This window comes from Macaca fascicularis, chromosome 17 (assembly GCF_037993035.2).
Source record: "Macaca fascicularis isolate 582-1 chromosome 17, T2T-MFA8v1.1".
Lineage (NCBI taxonomy): Eukaryota > Metazoa > Chordata > Mammalia > Primates > Cercopithecidae > Macaca > Macaca fascicularis.
The window spans coordinates 64,798,158-64,823,877 of NC_088391.1; the positions used below are offsets into that span (position 1 = coordinate 64,798,158).

General features: G+C 36.3%; 1 protein-coding gene across 5 annotated transcripts in view; it reads right to left on the reverse strand.

The window, feature by feature from the left end:
- The window catches only part of KLF12 (KLF transcription factor 12), a 447,122-nt gene that overhangs the window by 144,294 nt on the left and 277,108 nt on the right, over positions 1–25,720 (reverse strand). For all 5 annotated transcript variants that reach the window (XM_015439340.4, XM_065532966.1, XM_065532968.2 and 2 more), the window contains one exon: positions 15,852–16,398. In XM_015439340.4, the coding sequence (XP_015294826.3) occupies positions 15,852–16,398 (547 nt within the window). The remainder of the gene's footprint in view (positions 1–15,851; positions 16,399–25,720) is intronic.

A 25,720-nucleotide genomic window follows, 5' to 3' on the forward strand; every position in this document is an offset into this window, starting at 1 on the left:
ATAATAAAACACATAATTGGAGGTTATACTATCTTGATTACTGTAGATTATACCAATGGGCACAATAATGCCACTAAGTAGTGAATCACCAGTGAGCGCTCATTTGTTAGATGTTAAATGGATAATGATCTACTTTAACAATGACTTCCAGAATGTGCTAGAAAATACTTCCTACGACATACCATGATACCAAGACATTCTGGACAGCACGCAAGATCTTTTACTCTTTGATAAACTTAATGAATAATGGAGAACTACAAAAACAGAAAAGATACTATATGGCTCTGAAAAGACACTGAAACAAAAACTGGAAGATGCCAGATTTTACTATGAAGCTATTCTCCATAACCAAACACACACTTTATTGAATTTAGTTTCCAATTTTGAAGAAGGCATTTCTGAACATCTGCTATATAAGCTTGGATAATTCTAAAACTGTAATGTTATAATGATCATTAGCTATTGGCTAGTGCTCAGAATTTTATTGAACTCATTAATCTAAGAAAAATAAATATAATTATAACAGTAATAATAAATGTTGGCCATGTCTTTATTTTGTAGTTTCCCCTTGTGTTTTCCAGAAAATTACTACTACCACGACGAGGCAAGAAAGAACAGGCGTGTCTGTGTTGTATATGTCTTTCTAACCAATTCCCTGATCAAAAGAGCTTCAGGCAGCGGCCAGACATGTCTAAAAATGACATGGATGTCGTTCTCTGAAACTCAGTGAACCACACTTTGACAAAATTTCCCTACACCTAGAAATGTTAACCTACAGCTTAAGGCTGTTGTTTTTCAGGCTGCAGGATGCTAAAGAAATGAAAATACATGATACAGTACTATAATTTCAATATTTAGCAACATGGAATTACCTCATGCAATTCATACACACACACACACGTATTCACTTATTTACATATATAATAGATTTCAAACATAATAAATTTTAATCCTTGTCAAAAAACTAAATGATTTAAAAACATAATGCCACCTAATTTGAGGAACTATGGAATTGGATATTTAAAACTGACACATTCTCGGCGGACGCCTGTGGTCCCAGCTACTCGGGAGGCTGAGGCAGGAGAATGGCGTAAACCCGGGAGGTGGAGCTTGCAGTGAGCTGAGATCCGGCCACTGCACTCCAGCCTGGGCGACAGAGCCAGACTCAGTCTCAAAAAAAAAAAAAAAAAAACAAAAAAACAACTGACACATTCTCTAGATAATTAAGGCATACTTTTTAAAGCATCAAGCCTAAGTACAGCAAAATGGCTATGGAGTATTTAGAAATTCTGATTTAATTCAAGGCTCTACCACTTTTAAGCTGTGCCCTTATAAGTGGTACAGAAAGTTACATGAGTCTTAGTTTTCTCAATGCAAAAGACTGACAATAATATCTATATGTTGGTTACTGTTGGGCTTAAAGATAACACATGTAAAGCAGAAAGAATGTAAAAGCATTCAATAAAGGTTATTTAATATTATTTAAATGATTTTTAATAAACATATTTACAAGATTTATTTTATACTTTGCTGCCTTTTTCAAATAGACTGATGATAATTTAACTTTTCTTTCATTACTAATGGTCATTATTTCAAAAGCAATTATTACGCTGTAATAAAGTATTCTCTCCAAGGACTAACGCGCCGTGTTAGCCCGTTTGTTCCCATCCAGAAAGACCTTGCTGCAATTATTCAAGTTCTTATTTTAATAATAATTTTGACATCTTATTTGCTGGCTGCCACTTTTTTACCCTCGGTGCCCCTACAGATAAAGGGAGTTTCCTAATTTGCGAAGGGAATTGGCAGAAGAGAATCTCAGGAGGTATTCAGCATCTATAAACTGGTAATGCAAAATCAGTAGATCTATTTTCTTTCAGTAACGAAATCTACAGAAAGAGAAGTGCTACAAAATTTTGTGGCTATTGGGCATCCATAAAAATCTACTGAGAAGACATTTTGGAGAACCCAATTTATAAAAATGACGATTGAGAAGTATTCCTATCACTTATTTTTCTTTGCATTTTTATTTGCTATTCTCTACTTATGGGGTTAGAAAATTATATTCACAAATAATATAACAAATATATCCAAGCCAAGAGTTAAAATGCTTTGAAAGAGGGAGGATCTTTCCTATAAGTAACACAGAGTACATATGATGTAGGCAACATATTTTGTATCATATGCAGTACCTGCGTGGGAGGGGACCTCGTGGGCTACTTTCCAGTACAAGCACAGTATTCTCCATTTTTTGTGTGCCCTGCATTCTCTACCCTCATTATTTACTCTTTTCCTGGTCTGAAACACTCCTACCTACTTTGAGTACCAAAGCTTTACGCTTCTCCAACTTTCGCCTCAAATGGCACCTACTCTCCCTTCATTATAACGTAAGACTTCCTCCAGAGTCTAGTTCATGTTCTTTGGAGATTTACAACCTAGGCCTCTAGAAGGTTTCCTCTGTTTAAAAGGTCTCTCTGTTTACAGAGGACTGATTTACAACATTCACATCTGACAAAGGCCACACTGGAGATGATTAGGGAGCCCTTGGATTTAGCACAGAAGAGACAAAAAAGCAATCAAGAATTGAAAATCCCCTCCAAACACCAAATACTGGAAACAATCCACACAAAGCTCTTTTAGATTTGTGCTGCGGTTTACTTAATACACTTTTAAGATCAGAGATCTGAGGAGGGAAACCAAATCTTCATTTTACGGATGCAACAAATGGGCCCACCATGGTAAATACATCATTTACTCTTTCTCTCAGAGAGATATTTAACTCTGTAGTACAAATAAAAATAGCAAAGTAGTATTTCCCTTCTATTTAAGGTTTGTTAAAGGAAATTCATGCTTTTAAAATGTTCTACAAACACCAAAAACTGATTGCATCATTATCAGCTTTTAAATCAAAACAGCTTGCTATCTGGTAAGGACAGGAGAAATGGTCGATTTATTTCATAAAACTTTATGTACAAAGAGACACTGTCTATGAACTTAATGGAGAGAATATAGAGTCTGGAGAGGTAATTTTTATTACAATTTATAGTGGGATTACCCATACTCCACAGTTTTCAGATTTTATGGCACCATGATGCTGATGCAGTTAACTGCAGTGGGGTAGGAGGCATAATTTGTTTCACCCTGACTGGGAAATGAAATTGGCATTACTATTATATAAGAAATCTGGCAGATTCTATTAATTGCCTGGATCCAATCAAAGCTATTAGTTATCCTAGTTTCACAGGTAAAATATTTTACCTGAGAGTAAAAGAATAAATAAGAACTGACTACAATTTTCACACAGCAATATCTTCGTATTAAGACTGTTTGGAAGCCCTAAGAATATTTCTTACCCACAGGGGTTCATTCCAGAAACTACTAAAACCTGAATCACATCAAGTATAAGGTACCACAAAACATTATTCTTTAATATTAAGTACTGCAAAACAAAACAACTTGGGAAACAGCAGAAACAACGTATTCAAGAATACCAGACAACTACAGATTGACATACTGCAGCAAGAGCTTTGGTGATGGTATTCATTCATTCTGCACTTAAAGAGTGTTTATTGTGTGACAGATGTTGGGTAAGGCAGTAAGGCAATGAGAAAAGATGACGTGTGTGTGTTTGTGGGGCCGGGGGTGGTGTATGAATTGCCTTACAGTTTGGTATATACTGTTTCAGAAAAGAAGGCATTTGAACCAGCTCTTTTGTCAGAGAAAGAAAAGGCTTCCCTTTGCTTTCTACATGGATAAAGGTAGAATGTCACCTGAAGGGCCATGCAACATGGCTGGGACGTGAGACGTATTTGGTGGAATAGCAACAGACTGAGATGGACGGGGAGTATGTGAGGTAGATGTGAGGATGTGCAGAGGCTTGCTGGTTACGTGTTATGTTTTGGCAGCCTTCTACTTCACCATGGGAAGGTTTCTTCTATGGTCAAGGTTTAGGACTGCACATCTATACTGGCCACAGCATTCCTAAGCATCTCCCACAAAACACTGCTCCTGCAGTGTTTCCTCCATTAATGCATTCATTTCTTCATCCATCTCTTCAATAAAACACTTACTAGTGTCAAACACAATGTTGGGGAAATATTAGCTAATAAGGATGAAATGGTACTTTCATGGAGCTTAAGTTTTAGTGTAGAATTCTGGGAGACCCCCCGCCACCAACACACACACACACAATTTCTTTATTTTAGAAATGAGGATTTATAACAATATAAACCACATTATATAAGCACCACAGTTCTCAGCAGAGGAGCTTATTCTTACTATAGGTTACCCAAGTCCCACTAGATCTTTCTCCCCAAAGAACTGAGAAACCCATATACCTACCAAAGTATTACGCTTCTTCTAATTCTACCGTGCTCCTACTGATTCCTAAGACCCTAGTATTTGAAAAGGCAGTTTAATCTGATGAATTCTCCAAGGGCTATTCCTAGTTCTTTCAGTTTTACTAAGTTTCTACATTCTGTTATCCTGAACTCTTTCTGTCCCAAGACATAACTGTCCATTGTATTTATTTTTATTTTATTTTATTTATTTTATTTTTTTGAGATGGAGTCTCATTCTGTTTCCTATGCCAGGGTGCAGTGGTATGATCTCAGCTCACTGCAACCTTTGCCTTTAGGGTTCAAGCGATACCTGTGCCTCAGCCTCCCGAGTAACTGAGATTACAAGGCCTATGCCACCATGCCCAGCTAATTTTTGTATTTTTAGTAGAGACGAGGTTTCGCCAGGTTGGCCAGGCTGGTCTTGAACTTCTGACCTCAAGTGATCTGCCCACCTCTGCCTCCCAAAGTGCTGAAATTACAGGTGTGAGCCACTGTGCTTGGCCCATTTTAATTTTATTTTCTCTCTACGACATTCTAGGGCACTGGTATCCTTGCTCAGCGGGTTCACCTCTCAGCAAAACTTCCTAGTAGCACACAAGTTGGCATACATATGCTTCCATTTAGCCAACAAACCTAATCCATAGTTTTAAAAAACACTAAGCACTGATACACAGAACACGGCATTTTTATTTCCACTAAATAGAGTCATATGCAAATGTCCAGTATGGGAGGTGGGATAAGAAGTTAAGCCTTTTTATTTATTTATTTATTTTAGCTCAAATCAAATATAGTCCTAAAAAATTTTCATACGCTTGAGCTCTGAAAACAAAGTAGATAACTTAGGTCTCGAATTCAGGTTTGAGTTTTACTTAAAAGGGTCATATTCACCACACTGTCTTACAACACTAAACTAGCTGGGAAAATTCAGGGGCATGGTAGAAAAAATAATTAGATTGTAGAGTTGTTGTCTTTCCATTCATGTCATTCTAAAATTCTGCCACTAGATGGCAATACAAAGACTGTCATTTTCATTACAGGTCTCATCGTTCCATATTACATGACTTCTGGTAAAGGTGATTTGATTGACATGAATGAGAAAAATCAAGACTCAGAAAAAGGTAGAATGGTGAGGAGTGGAGGGAGACAGAGAAAAACAACTGAGAAAAGGAAGAAGACAGAAAAATAGAGGGAAATTGAGAGAAAAAAGGTATTAGAACTGAGGAGGGTACTTTGAAAGGGAGGTGCAAGGAAAAGGGAAGTGGCTGAGTGAAAGCAGGGAGACATCCGGTGGGGTCTCTCAGTAAGAAATATGTATTTCATCATGACCAGTACATATACACACCCCCTGCTCACAGCACCACATTTGCATATATGTAAACAAGTTAATGAACAAAAGTTTCATGGAATAATATTTATTTGGGTGACACTCTCAGATACTTTTCAACCTACACCATTCTATTTCATTTCTTTAAAATCACTCATTGTGAGCTATTAAATTGATTTCCAACAGGAAATGACCCACAGTATGATCATCATTTTAGTCTATTGTAAACTAGAGCTGGCTTTTATAAAGAATTTCAAGCGCCTTAGCTAGGACTGGGAGATATTCCTGGCCTTGTATATTGCCCATAAAACATTTGTTGAATAAATGAAATAATTATTAAAAGAAAAAAAGATGGTGTAGCTGCCTGGTCTTGAAAAACGAAACAATTGGCCAATGATCAAAGTAGCATTTCCCCTACATAAAGGTGGCTGGAGAAAGAATTCAGTATGTGATTATCACCCTGTAAATTGGTAGCTCTTTTTTACTTATTGGATAGAAAGACAAACATCAATTAGTTGTTTTCTAAAGAATACAAAGCAGAATACCCAGTTAATCAAATTCCCCATTAACAAAGGAAAACAGGCAGAGTGAAAGAGCTGAGAAAATAGTAACACAGTCTGGAACAGAAAAAGAATTATTAAGGGAGTAAGAAAAAAACAGGAAACAGAAACCGCAGCAACAGAGTTGTAAATTATTAAAAAGCCAATTTAAAACAGTGCTGGTAATGAATCTAAGACCAAGTTTCCCTCTTGGATCTTATATTCTTCCTTCTTTCGTTTGTTCCTACTAATGAAAAACTGTCTATTTACTAAATACGTTTTCATATACGTATGTATTTCTTACAGTGAGTACAGATGCCAAAATAGCATCAAAATAATTCTACAAATACTTGCAATCTACTATGTAGAATAAGAATTCCCCTATAGCATAACAGCACTTGTATTATATGAAATGAGAAGCATATTTAGTAAGAACACAATTCCAGGAGAGAAAAAATTTGTTTTTTTTTTTTAAATAGAACTATTCACAAGGGAAATAAAAGATATTACACATCAAACTCTAATATGTAATATTAAATGTACTAAATATTATCAGATAAAACTTTTCAGGTTTACAGAAAACTTTTCAGGTTTGGTGAAAAAGTAAGTATGTAGATTAGAATACTTTACCAGTAAAATGTAATATAAGCATAAAAGTTTTTCTTTAAACATAAACTAGGTCTTTTTATTATAGGAGAAAGTTGACCTAATAAATAAAAGTGTGCCAGGTTACCTTATTCAGTAGCACCTAATATCACTTTATAATGAAATGAAAACAAAGCCCATTTTTTTAACCTCTTCTTGCTTTAGCTACTTTACCTAACAAATGGATTTGACTGTCCTCTTTATCTTCACTTCCTTGAGTAACATCTACCTTTTAAAATGAACCATCCCGGGTATCCATACCTTCTCCTCTTCCTCCTCTTTTCTACTTTAAACTTTTATTTACTATTTCATGCAGGGAGGTGGGGGGAGCTAATCAAACTCATTTCTGGGCACTTGACAGTCTATAAGGAGCTTAGAGTTTTCTTTTTCCTGCAAACTTTCTTAGAACAATACAGACAGCTTCTGTCTCCTCCGTGCGCCAGTTATCATCATCATAGAACTATCTCAGTCTATGCCAGATGAAGCAGCGGAATCGACAGATTGTAGGCACTTCAGATAAACAAGAGCATAAGAAGCCAATTTTTTTGATGGAATCTATTCAACCTCTTGTGCATGCCCAGAAGTGAACAAATGCAGATAAGTGTCTACTCCATGTTGAAAATCAGGTAAAAACAAACCACAAATCTCCAATGTATCTGTAGGAAAAAAAAAAGGGTTCTGAACTCACAGTGAAAATTCAATGTTTCATAAATATGGACTGCCTGCCTTTCTCTCACTATTCAACAAGCTCCTATCTTTGTTTTGCCATAAGAGTGAAACGCTCAAGTCTTATCAAAGCCTATATTTAATAATCATAAACCAAAAAACGGCAATATTCCAGTCCCATTTCCCAATAAACAACATTAAAAAAGTAGAGACCATAAGTAACTGGCTAGTTTGTTGATAAAAATCAAATTCTAAATTGAAGAATTAACCTATGGCTATTAGTCACCATACTTAAGAGTAAACAGAATCAATTCATCAAGGGAAGCAAAGATAACATCACACATAATCACAGGTCAGCTACCTAGGACTATTCTGTCATATGGACAGGTGATGCCAGGATTTCACCAAATGGTGAACAAAAAAGGACAGTCACATGTAAGGTAGACAGAAGAAGTGAGTCTGTGACATGAATGAAGTCTCCAACAACTGAGAACAGGAAGGATTCGTGACCTGAAACAAAGACACCAGTAAGTGAGAAAGCTGGCGACAAAAGAAAATTAGTGAGACAAAGAGATCTGAAATGGGAAGTTCCATGAGAATCAACTCCAGTTGCACCAACGGGACAGAACCTAAGGTCACAATGCCCAATGAGTTTTGCAGCAATCTCTGTGATGACTATATTTTCTTTCACAAATATAACCAGCATGAGACTAAAAATACACTCGTGGCTTCTTTCTATAGGCTGCTGAGAAAAGCAACAGCCTGTAGGAAGAAAATGGGGTGTATTTCAAATTAGTCTACAGCCACATCCCTTTGAAACTTCTGAATGGATGCTATGAAAATAACATATTTTTGGAGGATTCTTCACCGTGTGTCTGTGTCTAAATATAGTAAGAAAGCAACATTCTTTAAAAGGAGGAGACCAAAGAAATTGCACACCCAAATTGGATTGGTTTCTTAACAGCAGTATCAACATGTTCTACTCAGGTATTTTGGGAAAGGTACTTCATACTCAAGGATCTAAACACATGATTATTTTAATAAGAAAGAATGCATTTGGACCTATAATAAGTTATTTTTTTCAAGTATGACACTATTCCAATAAAAGTCTTAATGCAATAAATATGTTTTGCTAAAATCCTGGTAGACTCTGCTGCTGGTGTTAAATTTGCATGAGAAAATGTGGGTGGGTAGGAAACCAGAGCTGGGCTCCTTTTCTTCAAGCAATCTATTTTATTACTGTCCTGTCGACATTTGATTGCTTTTGCGTGGCTAAGGAAAAGACAGAAATGTAGGGAAAGGGGAGAAAGAGCAGAGCATCTACATCATTTAATAAAGAAGGAAAGGATAGTGGTTAGGAAAGAAAATTGGGCAAAGTAAAATACCCACTTGGCTGCACCAGGCCTCTGCAGGCCCTGATGGTTTCAAAGTCACTGATCAATCACGACCTTGCTCAAGTCTCACTCCCAGGCATCAAGGTTACCTATTCCTCCATCAACATGGAGAAAGGACTGGCTCAGGTATACAATGGAGGAGATGCGTCCTCTTGTTTTTTACTACCCAGGTCTTTGATCACAGACTGGCTATGACATTAACTCCTTTTTTTTTTTTTCCTTTTAAGATGGGATTTGGCTTTGTCACCCAGGCTGGAGTGTAGTGGTGTAATCTCAGTTCACTGCAACCTCCACCTCCTGGGCTCAAGTGATCCTCCCACCTCACCCTCCCAAGTACCTGGGACCACAGGTGCTTACAACCACACCTGGCTGTTTTTTTTTGTATTTTTGGTAGAAACAGGGTTTCACCATGTTGCCCAAGCTCATCTCGAGCTCCTGAGCTCAAGCAGTCTGCCTGCATCGGCCTCCCAAAGTGCTGGGATTACAGGCATGAGCCACCACACCTGTCTGACATTACCTTTTATGTATCTTGAATTTCTAAAATGTAATACCTATTGATGTTTAAATGTAAAAAAAAAAAAAAAAGCCTTTAAAGGACAAAATGATTATTTTGGACTCATGGTTTATTTTCAGTTATCCTGCACATTCCACTAGACAATGAAGAAAAAAATGTTGATCTTATCTTTATATAATTTCTGGTATCATTTTTATAATTATCAATGGAACTCAAATTTTACTTTTATTTTTATTTGTTTGCTAATAATCCAGTAAAGAGTTGGAAATGGACAATTCTAAAGCAGGAAGAATCATAAAAGCAAAGTCCTTAATTGCACATTATTGCTTATATTGTACTGTAAACATACCCGCATCTTGCAGTAATTAATCTGAATTCTAAAGTCTATTTACTATGTTGAGAAAATTGTTAGGAAAAAGATACATGATGGAAAATGAAAGGAAATACAAAAAACAGAAGATGAATATGTAGGATTATTCCTGGTGGCATATAAACTTGCTATACTATCTCCTTCTTTTAAAACTCCTCCCTTGAGAACCTAAATGCCTCTCCAGTTCCCATTCCATTTTTCTACAACTCTTTAAAGCAAAACTACTCCAAAGAGCTATCTAGACTTTCAACCTCCTCTTCCTCACCTCCCATCTGAACACCAACTTACTTCAGGCAGTCTTTTGTCCCCACCATTCCACTGACACACTGCTGGTCAGTGTCAACAATGAACACTCCCTCGCCAAATCCACAATTCTCGGTCCTCATTTTATTTCGTCCCTGAAAGGCAATTGATACCATTGACAAGCTGATCATGAAAACACTCTCCACCTGCATTCTCTTTAACATTACTCCACTTTCCTCATGAACTGATGGGTCTCCATGCTGACTGCTGCACCCCTCTTCACTTTCTAACCTCATAATGCTCAAGTTTCCAGTCGTCCATGCTTCTCCTTCTCCATTGGGCTCTCCTGAGATGATCCCTAGTGACTCCCAAATTTTATTTCTCCAAATCTGCCTCCTCTTTCATCTGAGCTCCAGGCTCACCCATCCAACTCCCATCTCAAGCTCCCTCTATTCAAATGTGGAACAGGCATATCAAATTTAACACGTCCCAAAGGGAATTCCTCTCTCAACTCCAGTATGCTCATCTTAGTAGAGAACAATAGCTCAGCCAAAAACCTAGAAGTCATCCTTATTTCCTCTCCTTCCCTCATATCCCACCATCAGACCAACACTGCAATAGTCCCCCTTACTAGTTCTTCCTAGTTCTGCTCGCTCCTTCCCCATATTCTTTACAGCATGCAGTGGCTCAATGATTTTTGTAAAAGGTAAAACAGATCATGTCACCCTCCTGCTCATTCTGAATTCAGTGGCTTCCCAACATATTTAAAACAAAACCAAAGGCTGTACAGCATTGCCTTGGGAACCTATCAGATCCTTCATTTACTCTCCCCTTCCCCTACTCAAGCCTCTCTAGTTCCACCAGCCTCCTAGTAGCTCTTACTCACAAAGGCTATACTCACTCATGCCTCAGAACCTTTGAAGCTATAGTTCTCTCTTTTGCAAAGGTCCTCCCTGCTATTATTGGTACAGCTTACTTCTCAGAGAGGCCTTCCTTGATTATACCTAAAACTGTGCCCCTCTCCTATTAACTTTCCAACTCCCTTATCATGCCTTATTTGTCTTCACAGCACTTATAGCATCTGATATACATGAACTGTCACTACTACTAGAATGTAAGGTCCCTGACAGTAGGGACTTGCTCATTTTGGGACACCAATTCCTAGAAATGTAGTTGGTATAAAGTAAATGCACACTTCATATCGGAAGAAAGGAGAATCCTAAACATGCCTGCTCTTCCATCAAGTCAATAATGAACCAAGAATAACTTTGCCTGAGATCTGTCTTGACCCTCGATGCCAGGGGTGTCCAATCTTTTGGCTTCCCCGGGCCACACTGGAAGAAGAAAAATTAACTTGAGCCACACATAAAATACACTAACACTAATGATAGCTGATGAGTTTTTAAAAATTGCAAGAAAGTCTCATGATGTTTTAAGAAAGTTTACAAATCTGTGTTGGGCCTTATTCAAAGCAGTTCTGGGTTGCATACAGCCCACAGCTGCGGGTTGGGCAAGCTTGCTCAGTGCTTTCCTTCTATTAAATATTGGTGAAAGCTAATGAATGTCTCCCAGGAAATGTGCCACGAACTTACCCAAGAAGGACTTAAATTCCTTTGTGAGGTCAAATAATCCCTTTAGGGTTCGGTTTATAAATATCATGTTTCAGCTTCCATAGTATAGGCTGGTGCAAGAGTAACTACAGTTTATGCCATCCCTTTGAGAAAAACCGCAATTACTTTTGCACCAACCTAATAACAAAACTCTCCCCTCATGTGGTGAGCCCTGCACCTCCCAGTACCACCACTATTGGGGGCTAACTGCTACATGTCCTTATGTTCCAAGTGGAAAAATGTCTTCCTCAGGAGACGTTTTCTGACATCCTCCCTCTCATAACTCAATTCTGTTTGTTTATTGTACCTTCTAGGACATCACTCCATTTTTCTTCATATCACATACTATATCAAAGGTCCAATAGAGATGTCAGGGTGTTCTTTGCTAGCTGACAACCTGCCATTGCTTCAGATCACTATTCTTTACACACTTGAAAAGGCTGTGGTTCTAGCCTCACTAGAAGGCATTTTCACACTTCTCAGGAAGGAGTTTAGAAAAAATCTTTTCATGCCATTCTGTCCTCAGTCAAGCATCCCTTGTGGAAGTTTCACCCCACCCCTTCCCAAACCCGCACCACACCCTAAGCATCACAGTAAATACGTATCTTCCTAGAACATGACATCCTACATGAAAACACTTTGGCCAAATACAGCTTTCTCTATTTGCGATTATAATTAAACCCATTCCACTGGGCAACTCCCTGGATGGTCTATTTCAGTCCAACTCTGTCCACAATTATCAGTTATTTGTTTCTATGATCGTTTTGTGGAAAGTCAGTAGCTCTCATTAGACTATAAGCACCATGAGACAGAAACAACATCTGCTTTGCCCAACACTGTATCTTTGGTGTCAATAAAATGCCTGATAATGATAGATGCACAATAGACAGCTGAAAAGACAAACAATTCAACTGACAGGACACATGAGCTTAGACACGGCTGTGCGCATTCACAGTCCTTCACGTAATGTGACATGTAGGGTAACCTATTTCTCTATCAGAGACCAGATACAACGTTATATCAACTTTAAAAGGAGCCAGTACAATCATCTACATTTATGCATTACACTTTGTATTTTTATTATTAGCATTTTGAAAATCCAACTTCTCTATCGTATTTTCCTTTGCTCATGCATACCAGAAATACACATCCTAAGAAGGAAGGGAAATGGGGGCTCCCTTTATTCTCTCAGCCTTCATTGCTGGCTCGCTGCCCAGCTGTATATATGCTAAACAAAGAATTGAGGAATTACTGAAATGCCCTTTCCTTTATTCATTCTGTAAGGTAGGCAGGCTTCTTCCACTAGACAGTTTTACTATTACCTAATTAATCAGTTAAGCAATAAAAAAACATATAAAATGCTATAGCAACATTTGTAGAATACGGTGATTATAAAAACTTAGTATAAACTAATAAAAATAGAAAATATGGGATGTCCTCAGATAATTTCTCATACTAAACGCTCATCCCTTATAATTTGTTGTTGTAAAAACTTTGGGAAGCAGTGCCATACCAACATCTTGAGGTAGTTTTTCTTTTTAAAATTCAACAAGTTTTTGTTCCTCCATATTTGTTTTTATAAAAAAGAGAAAACTTTTTTGAATATTATTTTGATTTTTTTTGGAAGAGATAAGTAATTTCAATCATTTATTGATAATTGATGGATGTTAGACATTTATACATTATTTTTATTTATTATTATTTTTTAAGACAGAGTCTCACCCTGTCGCCCAGGCTGAAGTGCAATGGTGCAATCTTGGCTCACTGCAACCTCCACCTCCCAGGTTCAAGTGATTCTCCAGCCTCAGCCTCCCAAGTAGCTGGGATTACAGGCGTGCGCCACCACATCCGGCTAATTTTTTGTATCTTTAGTAGAGACGAGGTTTCAACATGTTGGCCAGGCTGGTCTTGAACTCCTGACCTTGTGATCCACCCACCTTGGCCTCCTAAAGTGCTGGGACTACAGGCATGAGTCATCGCACCCAGCCTATATATTATGTTCTTAATCTTCCCAATAATCTTCTAGGCTAGATCATGTTATTATCCCTATTTTATCACTAATAAAAATGAAGATTAGTGAGATTAAATAACTTTCCCGTTACATAGGTATAAGTGACAAAGCCAGGGTTCTAACTCATATATCCTTGATCCCAAATCTCTTATTCCTAATGATCATAGCACAGTCTGCAGGGTTTATGCTTAAATTTTTATTCTTGATATGAAAAAATTACTAAGTAAAAAATAATGCATGAAACAAATATATTCATGTAGACAGCAAATTATAGCATGAGTCTTAAAAGTTCTGCTACAATAATTTATTTTTCAGAAAATTAAATTTTAGCAATATACTTTATATATTATCCTTTTAAAATAAAAATCTCTCTCACAAAATGATCATGGCAAACAAAAAAAATCACTTTTGTTTCTTTCATTAGTGAATCAAAATTGTATGAAAGGTCATGAGCAACATTAATATCTTTATTAATTAACTTTATAATAAAATAACTTTCATCTTATACAAAGATTAGGTTCTATCATTACACATATACACATATACAAGATAATATGCAAGTTTGCATGTTTTGCTACTTGTTAATTCCTAATTCTTAAAAAATTTACAATCTCATTTCTAAATTGTAAAATAAAATAAATACCTGATTTGGCCTGCAGTTATGTTATTATTATTCAAATTTGATTTGTTCAGTTCAATCAGAAGTGTCAGCAATATCAAAGAGGGTTTGGCTCAGGTAAAATCCATGAAAAGGTTCCCTAATTCCTCTTTTCCTTTTATGTTTTCACTAGAGAATAGTGGGACTAGCTCCTGGCCCATTAGAGAACAAAAGAAAGAGATTACAGGTGTCTGCATCTCAAGTTTGCAGTCTAAAACGCCTGTATGCTCTGAATCATCAGATTTTGATTTGGTTAAACTAGGAAGGTGAAACTTATTTCACGTGTGATGAAGAAACTTACTGCAGATAAAATAATACCTTGCTAATGGTAAATGCACAATTTTGTAATTCATATCTGCAAAAATTTCTGTAAGTTCACAATTAAATGTTACTTCTATGTATTTATTCCCACCTCATACAAGAACCAAAACAACCATATTTACTAGCATCTTATGAGGAGGCAGTGTTTTATGTACTCATCGATCATATTTTAATTACAGGCCTCAGTAGTAATATAGTGTCAAAGCAAAAAGTAATACAACATAAATCTTAATCCATCATTATTTCTAGGCTCTGAATACAAAGTACATACATATGTATTTACTTTAAAAGGGAATAAGTCAATGATTATGGACATTTTGAGTTTCTATTGAGGGGTGGCTTGGTTTTTAGATTCACGGATAGTGAAGAAAGAGAAAAGACAGCATGACGCTATCACAATTTCTTCTAGTAAAATTCGGGGAAAAAAAGAACTTAGAAGTAGAAAATAACTTCATGACCAGCTGCATAACTATCAAATTTAATTAAATAACTAGTGATGATTACACATAGTCATGCAGAAAAGTTATCTTCCTGCCTTCTAGACCCTAAAAAGGAATATTAATATTGCATCTTGAAATATTTCCCGTATACTGAATCATCCTGTTCCTTAAAATAATAACTTAGCCTTATAAGAAGTTAATAACACAAGCTACATGATACTATTATAGTCAAACACCTAATTTTAGAATTATTTTAATGGCAACTTAATTTTAGGTTACTCAAAAGTGAATAATTAGATTCCAGGCATCGCAACTTCACAACATTTTATATTATTACCACCTAAATAAATTCCAATTGAACAACTCAACAAAGAAATATCCTGATTTACTGAAGAAAATTTTACACTTCATAATCTATAATTTATACTTCATAAGCAATTATGTCCACCATAGATTGCCCTTCCCAACTGAGGACTTAAAGAAGAGCATTTCAAAGCAAGTATTATTTTGCAAACTTAGATATCTGAATTCTGACATTACATGACCTATGGTAAATAAAAGTACACTGAGCAAAACTGGAGCATATACCCACATAAACATACGGTGAGTTCCCTTCTAAACTGTGTTCTACTTGAAGGCTCAACAGCTGGTGTCTCTGTGTTGCTCTACACAGAACTTCTTCAGATGTAGTGTTTGCATACAATTTAGGTTTCGTTCACCGCAAAAATGAAGTCACCTGTAGTGCTGAAATAAATCAAGGCTTTGTTCATGTCTCTTACCTTTGCCATGGCCTCTCCCATCCTCCAAAAGCGGCACGACAATAGTGTTGTTCACATTTCCAGGTGACCTTACAGCTGTGTAGACAACAGGCACCGACTGTACCACCACAGGGATGCGGTGAACATGACTCAGTTTATTAGACTGTAAATTCATGGGACTTGAAGGCGGTACAGGATGGATAATGTGCAAAAACTGCTGGCCTCCAACACCAGATGCAGAGGCAACAAGGGGCCCTGGAGTTAATACTGTTGACGAAGATGACGCTGAAGATACTGATGTGATAACAGTTGGGGATGAGGCTAGACGACTAGAAGACGATGAAGAGGTTGAAGTTGAAGAAGGTGAGGAGGCAGACGCTGTCATGGAAACTGGGGAGGATGAAACGGCAGTAGGGGACGTCCTGGCTTTGTTTATTGACAAGTCCACTGGCTCAGTTTGTGTTTGGAAGTGATCTACAGATAACGAGTCCTCCGGGGGCTCCCCTTTCACATTATTTAGCAACAGGGGAACGGCTTCCATATCGGGATAGTTGTGGACGTTTGGAGACTGTGGGGAGAAAAATGGAACATATATTTATCTTTGTTTATCACACATTTTATCGATGCATGGCTTACCACTTGAATGTTTATTAATTTTTCTCTTACTGCTATGGGACATTTATTCGTTCTCCAAATATCTGAAGGATTGCTCAGTGACAGTCACTGTGATTAAAACTGAGGGCACAAGAGTACAAAACAGAATAAGGCCTCTACCATAAAGACATTTTCATTCTATTGGGACAGACAGACAATTATTAAAATACTATGAAATCAGTGCTCTATGAAGGAGAAAACAGGTTATAGGAATCTCTAAGATTCTAACCCTTACTCAACACTATCACAATATGGAAACGTAGTATCTGGCAATAATAGTGGGAAAACTCACCAGGAATTTCTACTTTCATACTTGGTGCAAGAGTTACCATACCTTACTCAGTATATTCTGAGCATTAAAAAAGGACATAAAGTTCTTCAACCTCCCACACCTGATCACTAATTTATTAAATGGAAGTCACTTCTAATAATTAGCTAACTTTTCTCAAAATAATGTGCACGACTACAAGTGACATTTTAGGAAACAATTTAAGAAAAACTTATTCTGAAAATTATAATTTGTCTATGAATTTTCATTTCATCTAAAATAATAATGATAATGTTGTTCAAGTTCACCTGCACTCTTTTAAGTTTTAATGAGCAAAATTTGATAATAATAGACTCCAAGATTTTACCCAGATTAATGTGATCAGCATGCTATTATTTGCATGAATATAATTTTACTCATATATCTACTCATTCATAAATTCAACAAACATTTATGAAATGTCTGCTTGCAAGTCCCCAAATGGCATAAGAGTACTATTAGCAGTGTCAGTCCAGACTAAAAAGAGAGAATTAGACTATACTGATTATTTTGGTTACATCTGTTTGGCCAGGTTAACATAGACATTATTTTTCTATTACATGAGGAACAAAAACTTTTTTTCACTTTTTATGGTATCAGAACAATACCTACAATTATATTAAATTGGTTCATTTTGTTTCTCATTTAATAAAAGATTTTGGTGTGCTATTCCCCCGAAAACTTCAGCATACATTTAAAGGAACAAAACATGCTTCCTAAAGTCTTTTTAAAACAGAATATAAATTACAGCTCCATTCAAAACCTACAATAGGCAGTAGTGCAAGGGCATTTTACTCAGCAACTGAGAAAATAAAGAAAATAAATCAGTAATGGGACCAGATCAACTAAAATAGAAAATGGGTTGATGTTTTAATGCTTTTTTTCCTTTTTCTTAGCTAACATGGTTATTTACCTATAAAAACATATGACTTAGAAACAATTAAAATGAGTCATCTAAAATATCTACTGTATGAAATTCTAAATGACAAGATTTTCAGTTTATGTGCTGAAATTGAGAAATAAATTTTTTAATCTCCTCAAATACATTTAAAAAACAAAGAAAAAACAAACCCTATAAATTGAACTGCTTTGATAAAAGCTATTAGCATTATCTACTCTTGTAACTAGAACAGTATTTCAATTTCAGCATTATTATTTTATTTCTTTGTAGAATAATGCAAAATGTTTCTTATTACTATATTATACCCACATAGAAATTCTTTGTTTAGGCTGCTTTCATAAAATATACCAACTAGTTTGTCATTAAAAGATAAAATATATCAGTAAGCACATATTACTAAACACCATTGGTTTGACTTTAAATATACTCTAGGTAAGTTTTTCTCCTTTTACCATATTAACATATCAAAAATTCTTACTTTAGAAATAGTGATTATTTCCACCACAAATTTTTCTCCTTCTAACTACTTAGACACAAGATTCCTACATACATTTACAAATCAAGGAGTAAAGAGCACATAACTGCAGAAACGTTCTATTACGTAAATGAAAGGTGACTGGGTAGACAGACAATACAGGAGGGGGAGCTGATAAATGTGGACCTTATCTGTAAAGAGATTGCTTGTGAGGCACCAAGTTTCACTGAGCTTTGCAGACTGCTTAGACTTCTCTAAATTATGAATAGAAGTCTACCTCTTGTGGATATCTTCTTAATCTCTTACTGAGGAAAATAATTTACCTCTTAAGAAGTTTCATAACAACACCTTGCTGTTATGAACATTATGAACAAGGTTATAGCTAATAAATAATATTTGCTATATATTATATGTTATATAACATATATTGTATATAGCATATAATATATACAGTATAATATATAGCATATATAATATATAGCTACATTACATATTACAGCTAAAGCATAATATTAGCATTCAAGAAATCTGTGAAGCCAAATATTAAGAGCCCCTAGGTGCTTTGAGACACTTAAGAATTATATGGCTTTTGCATGAGCTCAAACCAGAATATAGAAAAGGCTCACAAAAATAAGGAAGAATAAACCAAACCTTGGGACCAAAGAAATCTTATTTAGAACCTTCTACAAATTACACATGAATTTGTAAACATCACAGAGACAGACGCTGGTTCCTTTTTCATATGTGGTAGTTCAAAGGCAGCTAGCACACTCAAAAATAACGCTTCATCACTATAAAGAAGACAAAATCCTTCCTGTACCATTCATCCGTTTACAGTATTGACACAGCAGCATATCCTGACAGCTGACACTAATCTCTTGTGCAACGATTATGGGGCAGGTAAAATCACCCACAATTCCAGCTTCAGATTACACAGACATATTTGTAAAGCCCGAAGTACTGCTAAAATATGGTCTCAAAACAGCTATGGCACATACTTGTGTTCCTCCTTTTAGGGAAGAAAAACAACCCAAAAGTCTTAGTCCTGAAATCATCATTAGAAATTCATTTATTTACTTTTAGGAAATGGAAAATCAAAAGCATTGGTTTTGTGGTGCACACCTGTAATCCCAGCTACTCAGGAGGGTGAGGCAGGAGAATCACTTCTCCCAGGAGGCGGAGGTTGCAGTGAGCCAAGATCTTACCACTGCTCTCCAGCTTGGGCAACAGAGCGAGACTCCATTAAAAAAAAAAAAAAGGCAGTGGTTTTGAGATTTGCATCTGTAAATGTGTAGTTGTACTGACAGGAAGGGAGCACTACAAATGGCCACAAGGGGGAACGAAGGCTGAGGAGATACAAAGGAAAAATTCCCAAGTGAGAAATACTTAGAATAGTGAAAAATAAAATGAAAGGATTATAGGTATTAGAGAAAGTAAGAGGAGATACAGGGTATGCCACTCAGGAACAGGCCTCAAAGGGGCTAAGAACACTGAAAAGAGGAGAAACAACAAAGAAAGGTCTTAAGTTTTAAGCATAAGGAAGAGATACTTCTGCAAAAAGGTCAAAGAATTTCATACTAAAATTTTGCCCTCGTTTACTAACTCTTCAATTCTTGATTCATTAATGAATTCTCATGGCAGTGTCAACTAAGTGGGACTTTTTTTTGTTTATTTTTAAATAAAAGCCCATCGCGATCTTTGCTTGGGAGTGATGACTATAGTTGAATTTTTGCTGTTGATGTCCCTGGTATGAAAGATAGAAAACTTACTGTATTCATATTAACATGCTAAAACCCTCCTTCTAACGACATGAAGACTGTAGAAGAACACTGGGTTTTTGTCAAAGAGGAGAGTAATTTCGTTTTCCCAAAGATTATATAATATTCCTTGAAAAGGTCCACTGTAAACCTTAAATTTTTATAATACATATTAAATAACTGCATAAATACACACAAAAGGCCAGAAAAGTAAATGAAACAATATACTTCATTAAAAACAATGTGTGTGAAAACCTAAAGATAAACATAAGAAGGATTATACTGTTACGTTATCTTTTCTCCAAAACTCTCTTAGTCAGTTTTACTCACATTAACCCACTTGATAAAATATTACACATAACATTCTAGTGAGCATGTTTTTTTAAGTGATCTGGAAATTACATTTGAGGTTTTCTAATCAGATAATTTTTTTTCCGAATAAACATCCTAAAATGTAATTTCAGCTTTAGGCATTTTGTTGAATGAATGTCAAATGAATCTAAAACCTCCGACATGTTAGTTGCCAGAGTACTAGCTGTGTTTCTTACAGTTATCTATTGCTATCAGCTGAATCTTATTATGGTCTGTCTGTGAACAAAAAGCATTTTAAATGATGGTCGTATATTTTAATCACCTGGAATTTAAAAAGAAAGGAAAATATGTCTGGATACTATTCCATCTTTAAACTCCTCTGGGGATTCTTAATGTGTAGTCAGAGCTGAGGAGCATTGCATAATATTCTACTAAATGTCATTCAAGATTCATATGCTCTTTCCTCTTGAGTAACACCAGGGATGTTTAGAGACGGGGCTGACATACACAGGCATGCACACGTACACACAAGATGGTCCCAGCTATCTATCTACCCTTTCGGTCATCTGTCATTTAAATAAATTATGTTCCATTTTATTTTACAAATGTGTTGAGAAATAATTTCATGGCAATTTTTAGAAAAGATTATAAAGTAACTTGCCTAACATTACATAGCTCATGGCTTCACCGTCACAAGAATCTTTGTTTTGTAGCCTGTTGTGTGATATTATTCAAAGAAAATTTGACTTGGACACAAAAGACTTAGATTCGTCAGCAATCCTTGTTGTTTATTAGCTGTGCCATCTTGGTATCATCACTAAAATTCTCTAGGTCTTAGCTTATCTGTCTATAGAAGTGTGATGTTAATTCCAAACTCATACAACTGTTGTGAAGATTGGGTTAATGACATTAAGTGCTTTTAAGTAATACTGAGAAATGAGAGAGACGAGCAAATGAGCAGAACTTCCTCTGGTTAGAACCAAAAATTCCAAACAGAACTTACTCTATTACTAAAACTATCTCGGGAGGAACCTGACTCACTGAATGTAGCGTAAGATACATTCTGACACAGGATCTCATAAATACAGTCATTGCGGAGGCATAGTGTTTACTGAACCAAATAAATACATGTTACAAAAAGCTGAACAAGTCATCTTTAGGGATCTCTTATGATTATCTAGAAACAATTTTCTCTTAAAATACAGACAACTGTCATTTGACACTTTTTTTTCTCTACTTTCTAGCTGAGTTAGATTGGCCCACAGGAAGATCATATAACAGTTGATGGAACACATGTTAACTGACTGGTCTGATTTCTTAATTCCACAGTATAAATAACTTAATCCACAGTTCAAGTTCAGTGTGCATCCATTATGACAATAATATAACAAATATATTCAAATAATTGTTTTGGAATGTTGGTCATTCTTTAGCAGTCTTATTATGAGACGAAACAGGAGCATAATTGTTTCTTGTGTCTTGGTAGAAAATTAGTTTACATAAATTCCACTGTATGACTTAGTGATTAATTGAACATGTACCTTTTATAGGGGGTGTCTAAAGAAATTTACTGTGTACTTCACATTAAAAAGGAATTAAACTAAATCTATGACACCACATCCTTTGAGCTTTGAAGTTATATTGCATTATTTTAAAGACTAGTATATTTCAGGTAAAGAGCCAAATTCCTTTTGAACATGAAGTGCACAGTAGGTACATGACTTAGTTTTGGTGCCTGGATTTCCCTTAGTAAATACAATTTTTTATTAGTAGGAAATGAAATGGTTTTAAGAGATGAGCACCATCCTTAAAACAAGCATCCTGCAACTCTGGCTATTTCTGCTACAAGTATAAAAGTCAACACACATCTATTTGTGAATGGAGTATGCATTTCACTTTCCTCTATTCTTTTGTATTACTAAAAAGGGAAGCCCATTTTTCAATATTTGTCTTGCATGAGCCCCCATGGTCATAATTTACCTTGCTTTCAGCTCAGTGATTCTTCTTTACTCTACATGTTCAAGGGCAAACTCTTAAACATAAATGCCGTAAAAGTGTGAATTTATAAAACTGACAAAGAAAAAAGTAAAGCAAAGTATATTCAAGAAAGATAAATTGTACTTCCTCTAAAAGTACAGATGAGTAAAAGGAAACAAGTAGAAATAACCTACACTGATAACCTGAAATTTGGTTTGAATGAGTTATCTACTGCATGTAAGAGGAAGATATTTGAAGAAATATTTAATTAAACTGCCTTATATCAATATGTCAATTGTCAGTTTAAGAAATGATTGATTCAGGCCAGGCACGGTGGCTCACGCCTATAATCCCAACACTTTGGGAGGCTGAGGCGGGTGGATCACTTGAGGTTAGGAGTTCAAGACCAGCCTGGCCAACATAGTGAAACCCTGTCTCTACTAAAAATACAAAAATTAGCTGGGCGTGGTGGCATACGCCTGTAATCCCAGCTACTCAGGAGGCCGAGGCAGGAGAATAGCTTGAACCCAGGAGGCGGAGGTTGCGGTGAGCAGAGATCGCGCCATTGCACTCCAGCCTGGGCGACAGAGCAAGACTCCATCTCAAAGCAAAACAAAACAAAACAAAAACACAAATGATTGATTCCTTAAGAAAATTCGAAGTCTATGCATAACATAATGTACTCTCTGTGCTTTTACATTTATGTTTTTATGCTTTTACATTTGAATTGAAAATGCTAACCTTTAAAATGTGTTCAATACCCACATTTAAATTTATCCTAAAGTTCTCTTATTTCCTAATAGTTACATTTTTTCATGACCTATTTACCAGGACTTTCACAAATCGTATCATTTACCTGAAGCAAATCAGAATATATGTTCACAGCTGACTGCTACTCTGAAACTCTGGTTTGGCCCGTGTGTGATGACGTTAGGTTGGTGTGAGTGAGGAGGAGACAGGGAATTTTGTTTACACATTTTAAAAATTGATAAGCAGGCCAGGCGCGGTGGCTCATGCCTGTAATCCTAGCCGAGGCTGAGGTCGGCAGACCACCTGAGGTCAGGAGTTTGAGACCAGCCTGACTAACATAATGAAACCCTGTCTCTACTAAAAAAAATACAAAAATTAGCAGGGTGCGGTGGTGGGTGCCTGTAATCCCAGCTACTAGGGAAGCTGAGGCAGGAGAATCGCTTGAACCCGGGAGGTGAAGGTTGCAGTGAGCTGAGATTGTGCCACTGCGCTCCAGCCTGGTCGACAGAGTGAGAGCCTGTCTTAAAAAAAAAAAAAAAAGATAAGCAGACATTCCCAAGGATTGAAAAGATGGACAAACATTTTTAAACAGGAACGTAAATGTGTTTTAGATAAATACACAAACATTTAGCAAATAAATGATATTTTCTTTCACCATATAACTTAACTAGGGAATATACATCACACTTGCTAGCTGGGAATATGGTGCTCAAGATGTTTTGAATTTTAAATCCTACTTATATGGCCAGAAGAAGAAGCAGTATCACTATAACAGGTCAAAAAAGGAAGTCTAGGAAGTTGGATTAAGTCCTATTATCTTACAATTGTTTTTAAACAAAATTTCACAAAGCACACAAAAATGTCTTAAAAATAAAGAGGTAACTATTACAGGGTTATCTTTTCCCCATGATTAGAATTTTGTTCTTTTGGTTTTGAAGTAATGTTATTATTCATTGGATGACTTAAAATATTAATTAAAATTTCACTATACACGCCAGAAAAACCTGTTGTATAGAGTTTTAAGGGATAAAAGGTTTCATTTAAATCTTTATCCTAAACCACAATCTCACTCCAGTGCCTGAGGCAAATGTTCTGTGCTAGTTACATATTTTAAAATATGCAATAATGTTTACCATCCTCAAACAGATTAATCTCTGCTACCAGATGGGCCCTGCTTTTGATTCTATAAAATGTTCACCATAAACAGTTATTTCTTACAACAATATCTCATAGTATTGCAGTACATCACATTTCAGAGAAAGAAAACTTGACCTCAGAGTGGCTGTGACAGTCAAATGATACATTTGAAAACTCCTACACAGGATAAACATGTAAAGCAAAACTATAACCTTTTTATGTAAAAGAAAGTATATTACCAAAACAAAGGTATATTTGCAAAACAATGGCTTTGCTTTTGGGATAACACAGTGGTAACAGGTCCTGGAACCAATCCCCCATGGATGCTACCAAGGTTCCAGGACCCCTCCTCCAAGGATACCAAAACTACAGATGCTCAAGTCGGTGATATAAAATGGCATAGCATTTGCATATGGCCTATACAAATCTCCTCATATACTTTAAATTATCTCCAGATTGCTTATAATATCTAACACAATGTAAATTCAATGAGAACAGTTGTCATTTCATATTTTTTTATTATCTCTCCAATCCTAAAACTTTCAATCGGCAGTTGGTTCAATCCGCAGATGTGGAATCCCTGGATACTGAGGGACAACCGTATATACTTGTCTTCTAATAGAAAACACGTTTAAAGAGAGATACATCACCAGGCCAAGGCAAGACTAATGGTGAAGTTGAGAGAAATCTCACTTTTCCCACCTCTCCTGGAAACAGAGGCAGCTCCAATGGGAAAGTGTCACAAGTAGAAAAACCAGAGTTTTGAAAGGCCCCAGAACTTTTTCATGAGCAGTCGATTTATTTATTTTTCAAATTTCATTTTAGAATCACGGAGTATATGTGCTGGCTTGTTATATGGGTATATTATGTGACACTGAGATTTGTGGTACAATTCTTTCCATCACCAGGTAGTGAACACAATACCCAACAGGTAGTTTTCCAATCCTTGCCTCCCACCCCCAATAGTACCCAGAGTCCATGGTTACCATCTTTGTGTCCATGTGTACTCAATGTTTAGCTCCCACGTATAAGTGAGAACACGTGGTATTTGGCTTTCTGTTTCTGGATTAGTTCGCTTAGGATAATGACCTCCAACTTCATCCATGTTGCTACAACGACCATGATTTCATTTGTGTGTGTGTGTTTGTGTGTGTCCGCATAGTCTTCCACGGTGTATATGTACCACATTTCCTTTATCCAGTCCACTGCTGGTGGGCTTCTTGGTTGACTCCATGTCTTTTTTATTGTGAATAGTGCTGCAATGAATATATGGATGCATGTCTTTTTGGCAGAATGACTTACATTCCTTTGGGTATATACTAGTAATGGGATTGCTGGACCGAATGGTAGTCCAGCTCTTACTTGAGAAATCTCCAAACTGCTCTCCACAGTGCTTGGACTAATTTACATTCCCAACCAAGAGCGTATAAGCATCTCATTTTCTCTGGGGATCTCTCCAAAATATGCTACTTTTGTTTACCTAACAAAAGCCATTCTGACTGGTGTGACATGGCATCTCATTGTGATTTGATTGAGCAGTGGATTTAATTGCAACTCAATTCGCTACGAAATTAATAAAACACATTCACATAAACCAACATTTTAGCCTCGGCTTTTGTC